We start from the raw sequence: 17,613 nt of genomic DNA on the forward strand, positions 1-17,613 counted from the left end.
CTCGCGCATCTCTACCGCTGTTGCCACTGCGGTCATATTGTCTTGCGTCTGAGATGAGTTGAACAGACGGACGGCTTAGGACAACGCGAGAGAAAGACGCAGCCTCAGAGCGCTGTTATTTTTAGAGGCAGTACTTAAGTGCTCATATCTGCGCCGGAACACTGAAGACGTCCCCTCACCTCAGCGCGTGCGATCACGCACCTGCTGGTGCTAATATTAGACTATTAGAGCGGTGAACTTCCAAAGAAAATGTAAAAGCCCTGTTCCGCGAAAAGCAGGTTTAATAATTCATCTAAGGGAAATATTCCGATGTTGATGTATTTAAAGGGCTTCATCGTTAATGTGAAACAATCATTACATAGATCTTTTTCTATAAGTACAAAAAACATATATACAATAAATGTCACACATACCTAACATCTAATCCCATCTTTCCCAAATCTCCCCAGTCTATCATTTTGCTGCCACCTGCCGTCCGTTACTACGCCACTTCCGGTGTTGCAAAGCAAAGCAATAACAGTGACACGCAGGACACCGAGGAGTTAGTTTGAGCGGTTTATTCGCAGTTTTATTAGAATGTGTTTACAGTTCAGCCACAACAATCCCCCATAGGAAATGAAAGGCTAAAAAAAGTATATTAGCAAACGTTATAAAATAATGATATAATAACAGTCTGACACGTTGGCTACCAAGACGCTCTGTGTGGTCTTACAGGATGATGGTTTGGTCACTGTGGGCTTCTATCGTTTCTGAGCTCATCAATGGGCTGCATGGACCAAGAACTCATTCAGCCCTGTGTGGTTTTTATGATGGGCTCAAATGAGGAAGCAATGATTTTACTTCTAGCATGAGTCATTTGGGTAAATATGGGCTGTAACAGTCTGTGTTTCCATATACTTCCATAAACATATCAACATAAGATTGTTTCAGCATTTCAATAATCCACTGTGTGGTGTGAGGTGGTGTGAAGTCACTCTGCAGCGTTCTCCTTCTCTATGATGGTCTGTCTTGGGCAAAGTATCTGAAAACCTGAGTTTTTCAAAAAAGATAATTTCATAGAAAAATAACATCTCACAGTATCCGTTCAGCTCGGCTCGGGTTTGCCTCCGCAACAGAATCAGAAAAAGAGAGCAAAACAAAAACGCAGTCTCCGTCTGCAGAGGCTTATGACGTTGTTATTTGCAGATTTACAGTGAGGGCCTTTGTTTTTTTTGGCATGACTGATATTATTCAGCAGCCCTCCCACCTTTTGCATTAGAGACCTCAGAGCAAGGGTTTTCACAGTAAGAAAAATCAGCGGTTAGGATAAACTGGTTTATGTTACCAAGGCAACTGTACGTGGCACGACGGGCACAGCACTCTCTAGAATCTAGACAGTGGTTTTTGTTCAGATCCCACATACACAATATTAACAGTACTGGAAATATGCACGACAGACGCATATTTTGGCTTTTTTTGTCAACTTCTGAATTATGCTACTACATAGATTATCCTAATCCACACGCAAGCAGCATATTACAAAACAATCATTTATGAGGAGGACATGTAAATCGTAGTTCTTAACCTGTGTTTACACTTTGAGCCTTCAAAACCAAGATTCATAATATTTCCCATCACACACAGATAATCTGAACTGTTGTATGCAATATAGATATGCTGCATATATTTATATAGATTGTATATATATATATATATATATATATATATATATTTATGATGTATTACAATATAGCTCTGTATCTTGCAATAGGTTCTATCATTTATTTCTCTACAAATATTTACAGAATATAGATTTCATACTGGCTGTCAAAAGGAATTTTTGTTATCAGGGTCAAATATTCAATTCATACAGAACAGCATTATTAATGAAGGCAAGTGTCCACGAAGACGAAGAGGATCTTGTACAAACATGTCGCACTGTTTCCTCGCAGACAAGACCGATGGGGTGCAGTGTGGATGCCTGACAGTCTTATTATTGCTTAGTATCATCGTGAGGTATAAGTGGACGTCTTTGTACAGCGGGGGTTACTTAGGAGAGGACACTTTGCTGAAGGAGCCAGAGGGAAATAGAAATGTGAGTCAGAGTGAGAAAGTAGGTTAAATGAAGGTGTGTGTACCTTGTTGTCCTGGAAACTATCTACGTGTTACAGATGCTGCAAACATAAAAAAGAGGGGGGGGGGGGCAACGTAATGAGGGCAGCAGCCATTGTTTCACCAACAACACAGACATGTTGGCGTCTTTTACTAGTTGAACCGTGATACGGACTTTTACCAGCAGCCAGACTTCAGCTGTAAAAAGGCACAACGAATATGACTTCATGTAGAGGACGCGTCTGTCGCGTGGGCGGCGACAGGAGACGAGCTGAGGTTTACTTCCTGTCCAGTGTCAGGAGACGCAGGTCCTTCCCGCCCCCTGCCCTGCCCGCCGGCGGCCCCCCCCTGGGCCCCCCCCTGGGCCCCCCCCTGCCGGCTAGGTGTGAGCCACGGGCCAGGCAGCGCCTCTGAGGCCAGCAGCGACAGGCCCGGGACGCTGGCAGCCGACGCGCTGCCGTCAGAGCCGCTGCCTCCAGACTCTGACTCAACGTCCCCCAGCTGCTCCTGGAGGAAGGAGAAGCTCGGCAGCAGCCTCCGGCGCTCGCTCTGCCCCTTGTCGTCCGTCTCGCCCTCACCCTCTGCCTCTTCATCGCCGCGAGACCTCTCTCCCGCCGTGCTCCACTCGTCACCCCCGTTCTGTCCGGGTTCGGGAAGCTTTTTGTTTGGACTTGGAATGGGTAGGATGACTTCTTCTCCCTCCACATCCACCTTCTCCTCCGCCTCCTCATCCTTTTCTTCCATGCCTTGTTGATCAGCGGGCGCCTCCTCCCTGTTTTCTCGCTCATCCTCCTGTTCTCCCTCTGTCCTCATCCTCGCCTTGCTCCTGCTTTTCCTCCTTCTACGCCTGCCCTTCTCTTTTTTTCTTCCTCTATCTGTTGCTTTTTCCTCTTCACTGTCATCATAATTCCTGAAAGCATCTCTGGGTAAACTCTGAGACTCTCTTATCCTCCCCCCCCTCCCTCCCCTCCCCTCCTGAGGCCTGTCTTCCTGCTTAAAGAAAGGCCTTTCTAAATCAGAGTGCTCCTCTCCCACCGAGGCCCGCCGCCGTCTTCTTCTTCGTCTCCTTCCCGGCTCTTTCCCGTTCTCTCGTCCATTTGTAGACCGGCTTCTGTTCCTCTCCTTGGAGTCGTGCCCCCTCCACCCAGTGGCGTTTACTGCAGCCAAACTCTGCTCCGTGGGGTGATGGCGGCGGGAGGGGGAGTTGATTCTGTACTCACGGCCTGGAAGGAGAAGAGAGAGAGGACGAGGCAGGTTAGATAATGGCAGAGCAGAACATCTAGCAGAGAGAATTATGTAATCAGCCATTAAAAAGCTCTAAGATTAGGTTAATCAGGTCGGTATTTATAATAACAGCTGCTTTTCTATTATAGTGTAACCTCTGAATAACTTGGGATTATGGCTATGACACATATCTGATGATCAGTATGCTCTTTTATGGTGCAATATTTCTAATCCTCTCACCTTTGTGAGACAGGTCACGTTTGTAGGAAATGACTTGGATATGTATCATTTTATAATGATGTGTGGTTATGAGGCCTAACACACAGACTTCATTCACTACATAGAGGGACAGCAGTGGTGACTGAATGTGGTAGAGGACTGTAGAGAGACAGAAAATGGGAGAACTAACAGGAACCATTACCAACCGCGTATTCTCTGTCCGTCCAATGACATAGAAGCAAGGCTCGCCTAGCTTGGAGTTGGTCATACAGAGAGACAAGCTGGAGAGCTCCACTGGGAGAGAGAGGGGAAAGAAAGGAGGCGGAGGAGCAAGGCGTCGAATGGAGAAAACCAAAAGGGGTCAAAAGTAAGAAGATGCGGTTAAAGGCAAAAAAGTTCCAATTAACATAAAGTGAGGAGAAGTGAAACCCCCCACGAGAGAAAGTAGTTTAGTTAGAATCAATGCCACAGAAAGAGAAGAGCCTCAACATGTTTAAATGTTAATGTTCTAATAGATGCAGGGTGTCAGCTGTACCGTAGTCGGGCACGTATCCGTTTCCCCTCTTCAGAACCAGGTGGATGCGGTGGCCTCCCCGTCGGATCTGCTCCACAGCCTGGCTGTGGGTCATTCCTGCCGTGCTGTCCCCGTTGATCTCCACCAGCTGATCGCTCACCTGCAGCGAGCAAACGTTCACAACGCTTGAAACTGAAGCCTCTTTAAAGCAGCCAGACTTTCAGTACTTTGATGATAAGAAAAGAACAGGTGAAAAGAACAGGTGTAAGTCTCCTACAGTGACATGTCTAAGTTTTCCCATTCGTCTGATTTACTTGATGGTGACGTTCCTGCACGTTTAAGGTTTCATCTCGATTTGTGGAGGAGTGGATGAATTTATCCGTGCATGTACAGATCCAGGTGTTTGTGGAATAGATGACGAACACACACCTGCATCTTTTGGCTCCGTGAGGCCGGTCCACCTTCCATCAGTCCCAGGACATAGAGGCCCATGTTGTACTCGCTGCCTCCTCGTAGACTGAAGCCAAATCCTGAGGGTCCGCGATCCAGGTCTACGCTGTAATACCTGGAGTCCCGCTGGAAAGGTATCGGCAACATTACCATTAACACGCCCATTAACTGCTGTTAGCACATATAAGAGAATGATCAGACCCTCACCTTTGGACGTGACCTCTGACCTTTTCTACTCCTGTGGGGGTCATGTTCAGCTGTTTCTGAAAGGCCTGAAGAATCTGGAGGAGCGACAGGTAAAGTCAGAGCCAGGCGTTATGTCTGTGCGTGTTCCCTAGATGCTAATGAACGTACAGGTGCTGGGACGGGGAATGATGGTGAGCCGCAGCGTATTCCCCGCACGCCGCAGGATCTGAGCCAGTTCCCTGTGAGGCAGAGTCACGACCGAGTGTCCGTCCACCGCCTCCAGTCGGTCTCCGGGCCGGATCTGCCCGCTCTTAGCCGCTGGGCTGCCGCGGCGCACCGTCACAAACCGGTGAGGGAGAAGAGAGGCGGCTACGAAAAGACATCAGAGCAGAACTCTTTTGAGGAACTTGTTGCTTGAGGTGCTTTATAGTGGAATGAAACTTGAAATACTGGATGAAACTTAAGCTGCGTTTGGAACAGTTAGAACTGGACCCAGATTTTTTTGCTTTAAGGGACAGTGAGTGATCAATAAAAGCTGAAAGACTTCTATCACTTATGCATGAGTGAGAAATCCTAGAACAAGATGTAATTAAGCTTGGGATGGTTGCCAGGGTAACCTGCCTCCAGCAGCCGGCACCTTTCATTACAGACCCCACCCCCCACTGTGTCCTTGAACACTCTTCTCCTTCATCTTCCCATCCATCGAGCTACTCACCGGAAACAGCTGGAAACGGCTTCTCTCTCTCTTCAATAATTAGTCTCTGTCCAGAAAAACTGATGTCATGGTGCACAAGCTTTCAGGCAACATTTTTCTGTCCTGAATCTGTCAAAATCCACACGACAACAGACTTTGGATGTTTACTCTTGTGTTATACAGCGTCAGGGATTCTGTTGCTCAGCTCTTCTAAGATCCCCAAACTTGCAGACTGCCTGCATTGGTATGCCCCCGGCATACAAGGCACACACACACACACACACACACACACACACACACACACACACACACACACACACACACACACACACACACACACTAACTTGCTGGCACCACTAAATATCTACATTTTCCTTCCAGCTTCATCCACTCACACCTAAATCTCACACCACACATTACACATACTTCTCATTGAAAGGTATTCTCTCCAGGCCTGTGAAGCTGGTGTCACAGGAGATGATTCAACTGATTTCTGAAGATACAAAGCACGATGTAAGGAGGAAAAATTAGCCTCCCGTATCGTATCATAGCCTCAATTGGTCTTATCTCCAGTATGAGGAGAAAATCAAGCTTGACTCAATCAGTGCTTTTGGGCTCATGAGGGAAAATATTGAGCACCTTAATAAATTTGCTTCCATTAATCTCCAGTGCGGTTTAAAAGCTTCTTAATGTTTTTAGTTGCACAGTCTGTCTCTTCGTCTCAGTAAACTCCTTCTTTTTGAGGCCATGTTTAGCTCTGGTGACAGCTGGCACCTCTACAGTCAGTAGCCTTATGTAAAAGGCACTAACATTTTGGGACTCTTATTCAACTTAGGTACAGGACATAATTTTCTCAGTTTATATTTGACACAAACGGGATGAAGTGTTTGTCATTTTAAAAGGTACAGCCTAGAACTCAGAACCCAGATCCAATCTGGATGCCCAGGCGTGAGCGGCAATCAGGTCAAATCAAAGCCAAGGCAGCTTTGCAAATAGTCTTCTTATCATGCGTAATACATCAGACGAACATTAACCGCTGCCAAACACATGAGTACGCATGCAACGAGGATGCTGACACACACACACACACACACACACACACACACACACACACACACACACACACACACACACACACACACACACACACACACACACACACACACACACACACACACACACACACACATTGACTCATAACGCTGAGGGATTGGGACAGATGTACTCAGCCACACGTGCTCGAACGCACACAGACACGTACATACACGCACACACACACACACGCACACACACACACACACACACACACACACACACACACACACACACACACACACACACACACGGCAGCGTCTTTTCCGCTGGCTCTCTGTGTTCCCCTGTCCAGAGTAATCCCGCTGCAGCGTGCCCAGCAGCCAGCCAGCCTCTGCTGTGCTGCACTGATGGCGGCTCAGGAGTGCTAGCAGCCACCCCCACCCCCACCCCCTTCACCCCGCACCCATAAAACCCTCTCTGCAGCCCAGATACTGTACATCCACCGGGGCAGACGCCGACACAGGACCCTTGCTGATCTACGGTAGGTTTGCTCATTCTGAACCCGCGCCGCTGCTCTCCCTTCGATTCAACAGCGGCTCTAAAGCAAAGGCTTCATTTTGATGCTGACATTGCTTTCATAAGCAGAATAATAAACATTCATCGCAGCACCAGTTTGCGAGCATGTGCCTGTAACTTCCCTTCTGCCAAGTCATCAAATTTATTATTTATTTAAACTTTTAAGCACAGCACAGAATCTAAAAACAAAACAACTCACGCCAAAAACAAAAACCTTCCCACTTTTTGTAAACATGAAGCAATAATGAAAGTGAATAATTACGTTTGGACTCCTTCACAGTTTTCAAAGCAGACTGTAGCCTCTCCAGCATGGCTCTGATTAGCATGTGCAGAAAAAGAAACAAACCCCCAAAAAATCCTGCAGCCGGCGTCAGGTGCAACGTCAACAGGCGCTAAAACACACGTTTACTGTCTAGTCTGGTGCTCCAACGCAGAAGGGATGTTGGGTGATAGCATTTCTCTTAAGCATCCAGAGAGCAATGGGGAGAGCAGGAGGAGGGTGGGAGGAGAGAGAGAGAGAGAGAGAGAGAGAGAGAGAGAGAGAGAGAGAGAGAGAGAGAGAGAGAGAGAGAGAGAGAGAGAGAGAGAAAGTTTAATCTTTTGAAAAACAGGCCGGACGTTTTTACTGCAGAATGAACGAGGTGAGAGAGGGAGCGAAAGGAAAGGAGGGGGCAGTGGGCGGGAGCAGAGGAGAGGAGAGAAAGACGGATGACAGGAAGAGAGCAAAAAGACGGAAAGTGGAAATAACAGAAGTAAAAGCCACATGTGTGAATTCGCTCTGTGGTGAAACAGCTGTGAAATATGCCACGGAGGCAACAGATGCAACCAGAGAATCACGACAGCCCATAAAGTCTATTGAACCACATCAAGGCAGAGCAGAGCAGCAAATACAGGACGCGGGACAGGGAGAGGAGGTGATATATCACATGGATGCTGCAGCGAGGCCGATATTTATAAGCACCGCGCTCACGTCTAACAGGAGACGATGCGTTCACCTCCCAGATAGGACATAAACAATGTCCCGTCCTGTCGGAGCAGAACAGTAACCCAGAGCCCTGTTAACCCAAGGCTGATCCACTTATTGGACTGACAACAGAACCAACATGCTGAGCTGATGAGAGCTGGACATTCTACCGCTATGATTTTAAGAAGCATAACATAAAATCCAAGCTCCAAATAGTTTGGAGTGGCATCAATGCAAATGGTAGACACTGAGCAGCTCCTTGGAAACAGTGGATGCCAAAGCATCCTTCCAAATGATAATGTAAAAGAAACCTGGGAAAACGAGAAAAGTGCTGACGATGCATCGTGACTCATCTGGTGGCACGTGGCCATGTGACCACTTTTTAATCTGTAATTACCTAATGGCGCCTCCGCCCACAAGGGCGTCCAGCGGGGAGCGCTCTAAGTGGGCAGGTAACCAAACGGTGGCCTGGGCGGGGAAACGCTCCCCTGATGCTGCGTGAGGCCCAGCGGCTCGTTTTAACCGCCCTCCGCCTCGCCGTCGCCGCTCACCTTTGCCGTTTTCCACGTCCTGGGAGGCGATGACGAAGCCGAAGCCTTCTCCCGGCTTCCTCTTCAGCTCCACCTCGAACCCCCGGAGCGGCCGCGTCCGCTCCACCCCCCGCCTCTCCGGACCCGGGACGGGCACTGCGCCGCCATCGGCCTCGTCCTCCAGGCCCGTGTTGATCCAGTCCTTGGGCTCCATGGTCAGGGTCACTGGGATGGACTCCAGGAAACTGGTGCTCTGTATCAGCGAGCATCGCGTCGGGAGCGGGGAGGGGGGGGTGCTCGTGGAGGTCCGGGGCACAGGGAGCACGCGGGCGTTGTCGAGGGCGACGGGCGGGGGCGGCGGGCGCAGCAGGGGAGGCGGGAGTCTCCGAAAGGACCCGGGGGAGACGCTTGGATGATAGATGGCTGATGGCGAGAGATAGACGCGGCAAATCAGCAAGAAACGGTGTCGGCTCCAAACATCACAGACTTCACGCTGAGAATGATTTACCTCCTCTGTAAACCAGCAAGATGACTTCTCCCTGCTTGGTGTGCTGCTCAAGAACGGCCTGCACCTGAGGACCAACAAGCACGAACAACATGGTTGAATTCTACACTTTGCTTTTTCCCTCATTAATCTTTCATATGTTCCATTGCAGGACTTGTTCTGACTCCTCTCCCACTGACTCTGATCATCCACTACCTGCTCAGAGCTCAGACTCTGCACATCGGCCCCGTTGATTTTGACGATGGCGTCCCCTGGCTGCAGGGAGCTGCACTGCTTCCTGTCCCACACTCTCCTGACTATGGTCGCGCCGCCGTCCAGGCCGGCAGCCATCACGCTGAAGCCCAGTCCCCTGTCCCCTTCGGCCTGAGCCAAGGCCACCGGCACTAGCTCCCCCCCGCTGCCGGCGCCGCTGCCCACGCTCATCACCCCGGGGGAGGACAGGCTGCTGGGGCTGGCAGTGGGGCTGCGGCTGGCGTGGAAGCCGTTGTAGCCCATGTGGTGGGGGCTGAGACGGGCGGCCTGGGGTCCGAAGAGGCGGTCGCGGGCGCCGCGGGGGGCGCCGGAGGAGGATGAGGGCCTCCGCGGGGAGTGGGGCAGCGGCAGGTGGGAGCCTGACAGGGTGCAGGTGGACAGGTCGCTCTCTGACGACTTGGAGGTGCCGTAACGCAATGGATGAGGGGGCGTGGAGAGGGAGTTGTTGTTATGGTTACGAATCATTGAGGCCCTGATGAGGAGAAAGACCAGTAGTAGAGACATATTCTACTCATTTCGTTTAAGCAATGAGGTTTAGCCTCTTTATTCAGTCTGTGTCTTACCTGTGCGAACCGATCGCTGAAACCACCTCGCTGTCGCTCTGGCTGGCCAGGTTCGGATCGAAAGGCTGCAGCCGGGCCAAGCTCCTCAAGGAGCGGGGCGGACGCACCGGGGACGGCGAGGCGGTGCTGCTCATGCTGGAGCGCCGGTACGAGGGCGGCTGCCTCACCGCGAAAGACATGGCGTTCCCATTAGCATCCAGGGCCACCCCTGGTTCCATGTAGCTCCCGTCGCCGTGGAGCCCGTTGAAGTGGAAGTGCTGGGACTGGGGAGTGGGGGTCGGGAGACGGGGTAGCTGGTGAGTGGGCTGGGGCTGGGTGGTGGTGGGGGGCGAGACGGGGTCCAGGAGCCCTGGCGGCGGCTGCTTGGGGCAGCCGTCGGGGTTGTAGAGCATCGGGTAACCTCTGCGGACCTCTACGTCCACTCTGTGGCCCACCGGCACCGATTTCAGCATTTCCACCACCTCTTTGTGGGACACTCCCAACACACACACGTCATTGATGTACACCAGGATGTCGGCTGTTGGAGAAAGACACACGTCTCAGTGTCTATTGGTTTTACTGTTTACCACTTTTATATAAGTGTTCAAAAAAATACTGTGTTTTGTGTGGATGCGGACTAATCCCACTGCCTAATCCTCTAAACCAGCCTATTAACAGATATGAATTAGATCCATCCCTGCAGACACAGCCCATACTCTCAATCTGTACAAATCATCATATCTGCCTGCTTGGGTATTTTTGTGAGTCTGGGAGAAGGATGTGTGGTGCTTATAGGCAGATTATGATGCACTGGACCTGAAGATTAAGAGCTGATCGTAGGATACCATCTAACATTAGAAAATTCCATTAATCCAAATAATTTTGAGGTCAACATCTTAAATTTGAGGCAGGTTTGCTTTCAAATCTTTCTCTAAAACCACTAAAAACTACGTCCGTGGCTTTTCTTTCTTATCTCACATGTCGTAACTGTTCCTCATTAATGGTGTTTTACCTGTATTGAGCGCTGAGGGCCCACTTGTAGTCACGCTGTAGACCTGCAGGAACTCCCTGGGCCTGCTGCCTCCCACAATATTAAAACCGAAACCTCTGGAGCCCTTGATCAGCTGCGTGTGCACAGGGAACCCCCTGAGCTCCCCAGGCTGCTCCGTGAACCCTGGCAGCCACAGAAACGCACAAACACCAAGAGATGGACGAGGAAAAACCTTAAAAAATGCCCGATATTAACGACAACTAATGATCCGCTGTCGCACTGTTGTGTCAAAGAGCAGAGCAAAGCAGCGAGTGTTTTTACAGCTAGAGTAACAAGAGTAAGACGCGATGGGTTTTAGGAGGATAGATGGAGGCAGGGTCAGAGCACTGCAAACCAATCGCCAGATGGCTTTTAACAGGCAATATAAATAAATAGATACGCACACACACCGAGGCAGAATCCATTAAACACTAAAACCAGCAACATAATCCATTACACATATAACCAGGAGTCAGTCTGGCCACTGTTTACTGTGGCTCATGTTTTTTATTTATTTTACCAGGTGACTCTATAATTTTTGTGAAACTGTGCGGTTAATTTTACAAATTAAAACAAGTCACGTTACAGCAGTGTTCCTGAATCTTTGTGCATCCGTACAGTTACAGTAACCATTGAGTTAATGAGGCACACGTCGCCACCTGCTGGTGAGAACGGCGCACTGCACCCCACTGAGTCAAGCCGCAGTCAGATGGGTTTGTTTCAGTTTGCGGCCATGTCGGACAGACATCTGAAACTAGATTAAGTCCCCCGTCTTTTACAGCGAACCATGTGACCAAATTATGAAACGAAGCTACCGGTCACATGCGGCACACGTGGCGACCCGGGCGCGGGCAGCAGCGAGCCTGGCGCGCCGCCAGCAGCTGAGCTTTGGGCCTTAATCACGTACGCGTCTCGGCTCAGCCACAAGCTCATTCCATCTCGTTTGACTCTAACAAGCTGGCTGCGTTCGTTACTTCCGCTCTCAGCAAATACGCAGTTTTCACTCGGGCTGCTCAACAATTAAATGTGTCACCAGTGTTGGAATAATTACACTCAGGAAGACATACGGAGGCAGGGGGGGGTTGCACAGACAGAAAAGGCTCACATTCATTTTTGTAGACAGTCTCCCTGCTTGAGGCTCGAGGACTCTGCCAGCTGGTCCTCTTTGGGATGCGACTTATGGAGACAAAGAGCGAAGCAAAGTAAAATCAGTCTCCTCAGAAGCCAAACAGACACGGAGATAATAGGACAAAATTAGAATATATTACACTCGGAACAGATCCACTAATTAAAACTGAAAAGCTGTGAGTGAAAAAACTAGTCACTGTCATGTCCTAATAATTTAGACTGTATATATATATATATATACTGGTATGTGTTAATCTGTGAGTTGATGTGTTTTTTTCTGCAGTCAGATCTAAGTCAAACCGCCTCTTTAACTGGTCTGTGAAATGCAGGAGGACACTCACTCCACGTACTGAGGCTCCCCTGGATCACTGAACGCCTGCTCCCAGTGATCGTGCACCGCGCCTCGGCCCCTCGCGCCGCCTCTGCCGCCGCCGCAGATCCCGTTCTCCGACGCGCAGCCGTCCCCGCCGCTGCTGAAGGCCCGGGGCCGCGCGGGGGGCCGGCTCGCCACGGGGCCGCGGCCGCCGAGGCCCGCGGGGCCTCCTGTAACAGATGGGCGCTGTAACAAAGTCTCATCTGCCCGTTCCCGGCGCATTCGGGGGGCTGTCGTGCGAAAAAGAGCTGAGGTCGGCATCTCTCAAAGCGCGTGGCCGCGCATGCCCCGGTACCCGAAGACAGAAAGCGAGCATTTTCCCGCCTGTCCGTCCTTGACGCTGTCCTTGAGCTGTGAACCGGGCTCATGGCGGGGCGCCCCGAGTCCCGCTGCATGCGACAGGCGCCGCCGACTCTCCGCCCACGCGCCGCCACTCGAGGCGATGACTCAGCACAGGTCAGGGTGTTGGATGGCTCTCAGGCTCCGCCTCCATCCCGCATCCTGTGTCCCGGCTGCCTGCTGCCTCACCTGCCCCCCCCCCCCCCCCCCGGATCTCTGCCTTATCTCCTGCTCCATCCTGACTTCCTCACGCTGCGCCTAATCGACCTGCGCTTCCTACCGCGACCATCTCACGCGCGCCTTGTGATTGTGTTCTAGATTGTTGTTGCTGTCGCTGCGTTATCGCTCGTACCGGGCCTCTCGCCCCGACGCCAGCTGGGAGAGTCTCCCGCGTTCCCTTTAACGCTCCTCGCACGTGTCAGGACAAAGATGACGGAGGAGCCTCCATAACAACTGCGTTAATTAATCCAGTGTCGGGGGCCTATTGATTCAAACGCGTTCTCCTCCCTCCTCGTGACGAGGCTTCTCCAGCTTTTCGCTCTCACGTCCCTGTTGGAACGCGCGCTAATTCCTACCGGCTCGACTTCTCGCCCTACGGCAGCGCGTCCTGTCGTTGGAGGTGATCCAGCGATCGATGTGGCCACGGAGCCTCTGAGAGCTCGGAGCATGCTCTCCGTGCTCATGATTGATTCTTTTGGGCACATGGGGGCAGAACTCTAGGTTTAGGGACAATGCAGTATTTACCTCTGGGCTCACTCAGCATTTTATTAGTCAAAAAAACAGTTACCACTGTATTATTTACACAATTAGCTACCTGGGACCTCCTTTTCTCCACAGATGCCTGAAGGACACTTGCCTGACAGCCCCGGGCCGTCCTCCGTGTGCGCCCCGTCCTCGGCCGTCTTCTCCAGGTTGCTGAGCGACTTGCTGCGCGTGCGGAAGTTTCTGAGCAGGTTGCGGTGCTCCTGGTAGGTGATGGGGGGGGTGTCGGCGCTGACGTGAATGGGACGAGGTGTGCCATAGTAATTCCCTAAACGAGAGGAGCCAAGTGGACGAAACGTCACAAAAGAGTCGAATGCTGAAGTATGAGCAGCTTCGTGTCCACGTGCATTGTGAATCTATTGCATATGTTCTACCTACTTCAGGCCATCTGCTCCACATGCTAAGGATGAAATGAAATTACCTCCACCCCTCCATTTAGCCCACAGAGATCCAAATAGGAAACATTAGATTAGTGAGCTCCAAGACAAGGTCAGCGGGCAGGACGGCGCTTCCTGCACTGCACGCATGCTGCCGCTGACACTTGAGTGTTTGCTGCCGTGATGTGTCTGTCAGAGTCTCATGTACAGCAGGTGACGACATTTACTGCATCCATTAAAGGCTTATAAATTATGGATGGCGATGCGTGGAGGCGGTTTAATCAAAGGCTGCTCTCTGACCCTTCTGGGGGAGGAGTGGAGGCAGAGTGAGCACAGTCACTTAGTATTACTATGCATAAAGAGGTGTCTGACTGACATCCACTTATTAACTATGCAAACCTCATTCATCAAAACAAAACACGGTCAATAAATATTTCACCACCGGATGAAAAAGGGGAAAAAGGAGAAGCAAAATGTTCTGAAATCTATTAGAAGATGTGGTTCGACCCACCTTTGAACTTGCCACTCTCCAGCAGGACCCCCGACTCCTCCAAGGAGAAGAAATCTTCTATGGAGACGAAGTTGTAGTCGACCCCTGACATTTCTCCATCTCGGGGCTTCCTGGTCGTACCTGTGGGAACAGATGCAGTGAGGACAGGGGTGCCGCTACTGGAGCTTGGACCACCGTCAGCTGAGGATGCGACAAAATAACACTGTATTTTCAGTTATAACAATCTCGAAATGATGAGTCAGATTCATGAGGAGCATAAATTAATAAAAGCAATTACCAAATGCCAGGTTTTAATGGCAGCTCTAATAGAACCTGTCCCGGGTCAACCACCAACATTTGCCCTGTGGTATAAGGAGGGTGATGGTGGCAGCAGGCATTTACTTGGCCTCTTTATTATGAACGGGTCGATGCGAACAGAATGAAACATTAATGAGGCACTGTGAGTCTTAAAGTCTTTCTATCACCATTGCAAAGACAGGGCACTTAGATGATCAATGCTCTGCCATCATAATTGATCTACACTGACCTTGGCCCAGAAGAGAACACTGAGTCCAAACCAGGACAGAAGCATCATAAGCAGATACATGTGGAGGCATGTGGTGTGAAACGTATCCCATTTTATAGATGTCTCAATAATTATAATCTGCAAATTGAAGTACAAGGCGCTTCTGACCTTGAGGAAACGTTTCTCCCAGGACAAAGATCGCACGGAGCGCAAACTAAGGACGGAGCTCTGTCCTGGAGGACCACACGCGATCGGTGCGGCGCTGGCAGAAGGGAGTCACACCCAGCTACCCTATAAAACCTGTGATTAATGCACCGCTGTCCTGGGAGCAGCTCTGCCAGCCTCACGACACGTGCAGCAACACAAACACGCACACACACACACACACACACACACACACATACATGAACGCACGCACGCACGCACACACACACACACACACACACGCACGCACGCACGCACGCACGCATGCACGCACGCACGCACGCACGCACGCACGCACGCACGCACACACACACACACACACTATCAATCAGAGCTCTCTTTCTTTAGCCATGTGTGTATCTACTGTACAGTGGGGTCTTGATCGGTGCAGATAAACACCTCTCCTCCTGCGAATATATAAAGACTTATGTGAAGAAAAAGCTAAATATTTTTGTCCGTTGTGCTCTAAAAATAGCCAAAGCATTTTCCTATTGGATAAGAACTATAATTGCTAGAAGACCGTTTTCTCTAGAGCCTCACACCATTTCGACCCATTCTCCTCCACTTATTAAGAACGAGATGAGACGGCTGATGAGATCGGCCGCAATTAAAGTGTGTTTAGACCTCTGATCTTCAAATAATGCAAAACATTAACTGTTCGCAGTCAAACTGTGCTTGTACCTCTCCGCTCGCATTTAAAGAACGGTAGAGGTCTCTGTGTCTAATTACAGATCTGACAGCGAGTCTCCTGATGACATGCGATGTGTGTGTAATTCCTCTCCTCTCCACAGGACACGCAGCATCTCTCCAGCTGATATGGCGTGAGGCAGACACTCATTATCTATGCACCCTCCTCAGAGATATATATGACATGTCAGCGGGGGGACGGGACGGATTATTGACACCTCCGTCTTCCCTGCCTGTCCCTGTAGGGGCTGCGCACTGATCCCGTGGGACGGGGGTGAGACAGGGATGGAAGGGGTAATTACACAGAACCCTGTATCAACACCCAGGGAGCGCTGTCTGTCAAGATCACTGCACACAAATACAGTCGCTAATAATGACTCCCACGGCTGAAAAGGCCGCAGACGCTCTGCCTGACGACACATTACAATAAGTAAATGAAGATGTTTCTTATCTCTGACTCACTCTGAAGACAATTACACATTTCTTTCATGGAGGAGGCGAGGTCTCAGAACTACGACATTGGCTCGGGATCCTTCAAGGGCAAATGTAAAAATGATTAGTGCGATTATACAAATGCGCACGGGAAAGTTCAGCGGGTTCACGCCACGTCTGCAGACGCTGCATCCACCTCGAAGGGGATGAATGAAGGACAATGAAGAGGGAATACAGCATTCTGTTCCCGGGCACGCTGTCTGCCTCCGGATGAGCCGCCGGCCATTAGGACTGCAGTCGGCCCTTCCTCCAGTTTGGCACCGAGAGACGTTGGCCCTAAATCGAATTCCCCCCTTCAGATTATTGATACAGTGGCCCGCATTTACGCAATTCTGTCGTTCCTTTCTATTTTTACGCGCTGCCCTCCTGAGTGAGCTTTGGTAATGATGCTGTTGGCGTCAGTTCCAGCTCCAAAATGACAGAACGTTGTCTCATCAAAAGAATTCGGGGATGGAGATTTTCAGGTACCAAGGTTCAGGAGAATAAAAAGCATCCTAATGAAAAATCAAACCAAATGCAAGGCCTTGCACTACTGTATGTTTGCGTACTTCTAGTGAATAAAGCTTCTAAGCACAATCCATTTATATATTGTATAATTCAAAGATGTTATGATAAAAAAAATATCAAACTAGTCCAAAGATGCTTCGGGAACAAGAGATGGGTCCATTAGATCTTGAAGAGGGCCACAACGAGCCACTGGTGAAAACAGCTCAGCTTTAACTTCCTGCTCCATCAAGTTGCCTCCATGAGCAAAAAGAGCCTCTAGATATGTATGTAGCAGTGGTGTGATGAGGCCGGCACGCGTGCGCTGGCTGCGGCAGCACTATTTTGTTTCTGTGACACCCCGTGTGCATCAGGAGACCGGTCCACCCGGGGGCTGAGTCTGCCTCGTTGTCACTTTGATAGATGTGAAGTTTTCTCCAAAGCTGGACATCAACATCCGATGGAGGCTGGGCTGCTGGTGTCATGTATCTGAATATCTTCTTAATAAATCTACAATATTTATGCAGTGCAGGACCCAGCTTGAAACAGCTGATTCATTTGATTTTGACAGCGTCATCCATCCCGTTCTGATTAGCAAATGGATGAAAGCCCTTCTGTTTATTGGAGTGATTCATTCTCTGAGCAGATGTTTGTCCATGTAACGGGATGTGTTGGGAAACCCTATTAGAGTGAAAACTGCATTTCTACCACTATTCAGTCTGTACCTGTGTCATACAGTCACTGAGCAGCAGCGTGGTGGCGGACGCTCCCACATGACCTACTTCCTGGACTAAAGGCGAGATTAGCTACTACGCCACAGCGTCACATCAAGGTCACGGACGGCAGACCCGCTAGGTGGTCCCCCCCCCCCACCACCACCGGCGCCCGCAAGAGAAGCCAAGCTGAACGGACTCGACACGAGCCAGAAAATTACATCACA

General features: G+C 50.2%; 1 protein-coding gene across 6 annotated transcripts in view; it reads right to left on the minus strand.

Annotated features, from left to right (window-relative positions):
• Nucleotides 1-542: 542 nt before the first annotated feature.
• LOC114859072 (membrane-associated guanylate kinase, WW and PDZ domain-containing protein 2) overlaps nt 543-17,613 on the minus strand; it is a 28,124-nt gene continuing 11,053 nt past the window's right edge. For 3 of the 6 annotated variants that reach the window (XM_055510083.1, XM_041071595.2, XM_055510084.1), the window contains exons 4-17: nt 14,303-14,422; nt 13,509-13,682; nt 12,282-12,483; nt 11,918-11,988; nt 10,795-10,956; nt 9,804-10,320; nt 9,184-9,712; nt 8,992-9,055; nt 8,505-8,906; nt 4,853-5,053; nt 4,706-4,779; nt 4,478-4,624; nt 4,070-4,208; nt 543-3,314 (exon numbers count right to left, since the gene is read on the minus strand). In XM_055510083.1, the coding sequence (XP_055366058.1) occupies nt 2,317-3,314; nt 4,070-4,208; nt 4,478-4,624; nt 4,706-4,779; nt 4,853-5,053; nt 8,505-8,906; nt 8,992-9,055; nt 9,184-9,712; nt 9,804-10,320; nt 10,795-10,956; nt 11,918-11,988; nt 12,282-12,483; nt 13,509-13,682; nt 14,303-14,422 (3,800 nt within the window). In that variant the 3' untranslated portion in view covers nt 543-2,316. Of the gene's footprint in view, nt 3,315-3,724; nt 3,829-4,069; nt 4,209-4,477; nt 4,625-4,705; nt 4,780-4,852; nt 5,054-8,504; nt 8,907-8,991; nt 9,056-9,183; nt 9,713-9,803; nt 10,321-10,794; nt 10,957-11,917; nt 11,989-12,281; nt 12,484-13,508; nt 13,683-14,302; nt 14,423-17,613 lie in introns of all 6 variants that reach the window. The other 3 variants (XM_055510085.1, XM_055510086.1, XM_041071593.2) reach the window with 3 other exon arrangements.

This window comes from Betta splendens, chromosome 7 (genome assembly GCF_900634795.4).
Source record: "Betta splendens chromosome 7, fBetSpl5.4, whole genome shotgun sequence".
Taxonomy (NCBI): Eukaryota; Metazoa; Chordata; class Actinopteri; order Anabantiformes; family Osphronemidae; genus Betta; species Betta splendens.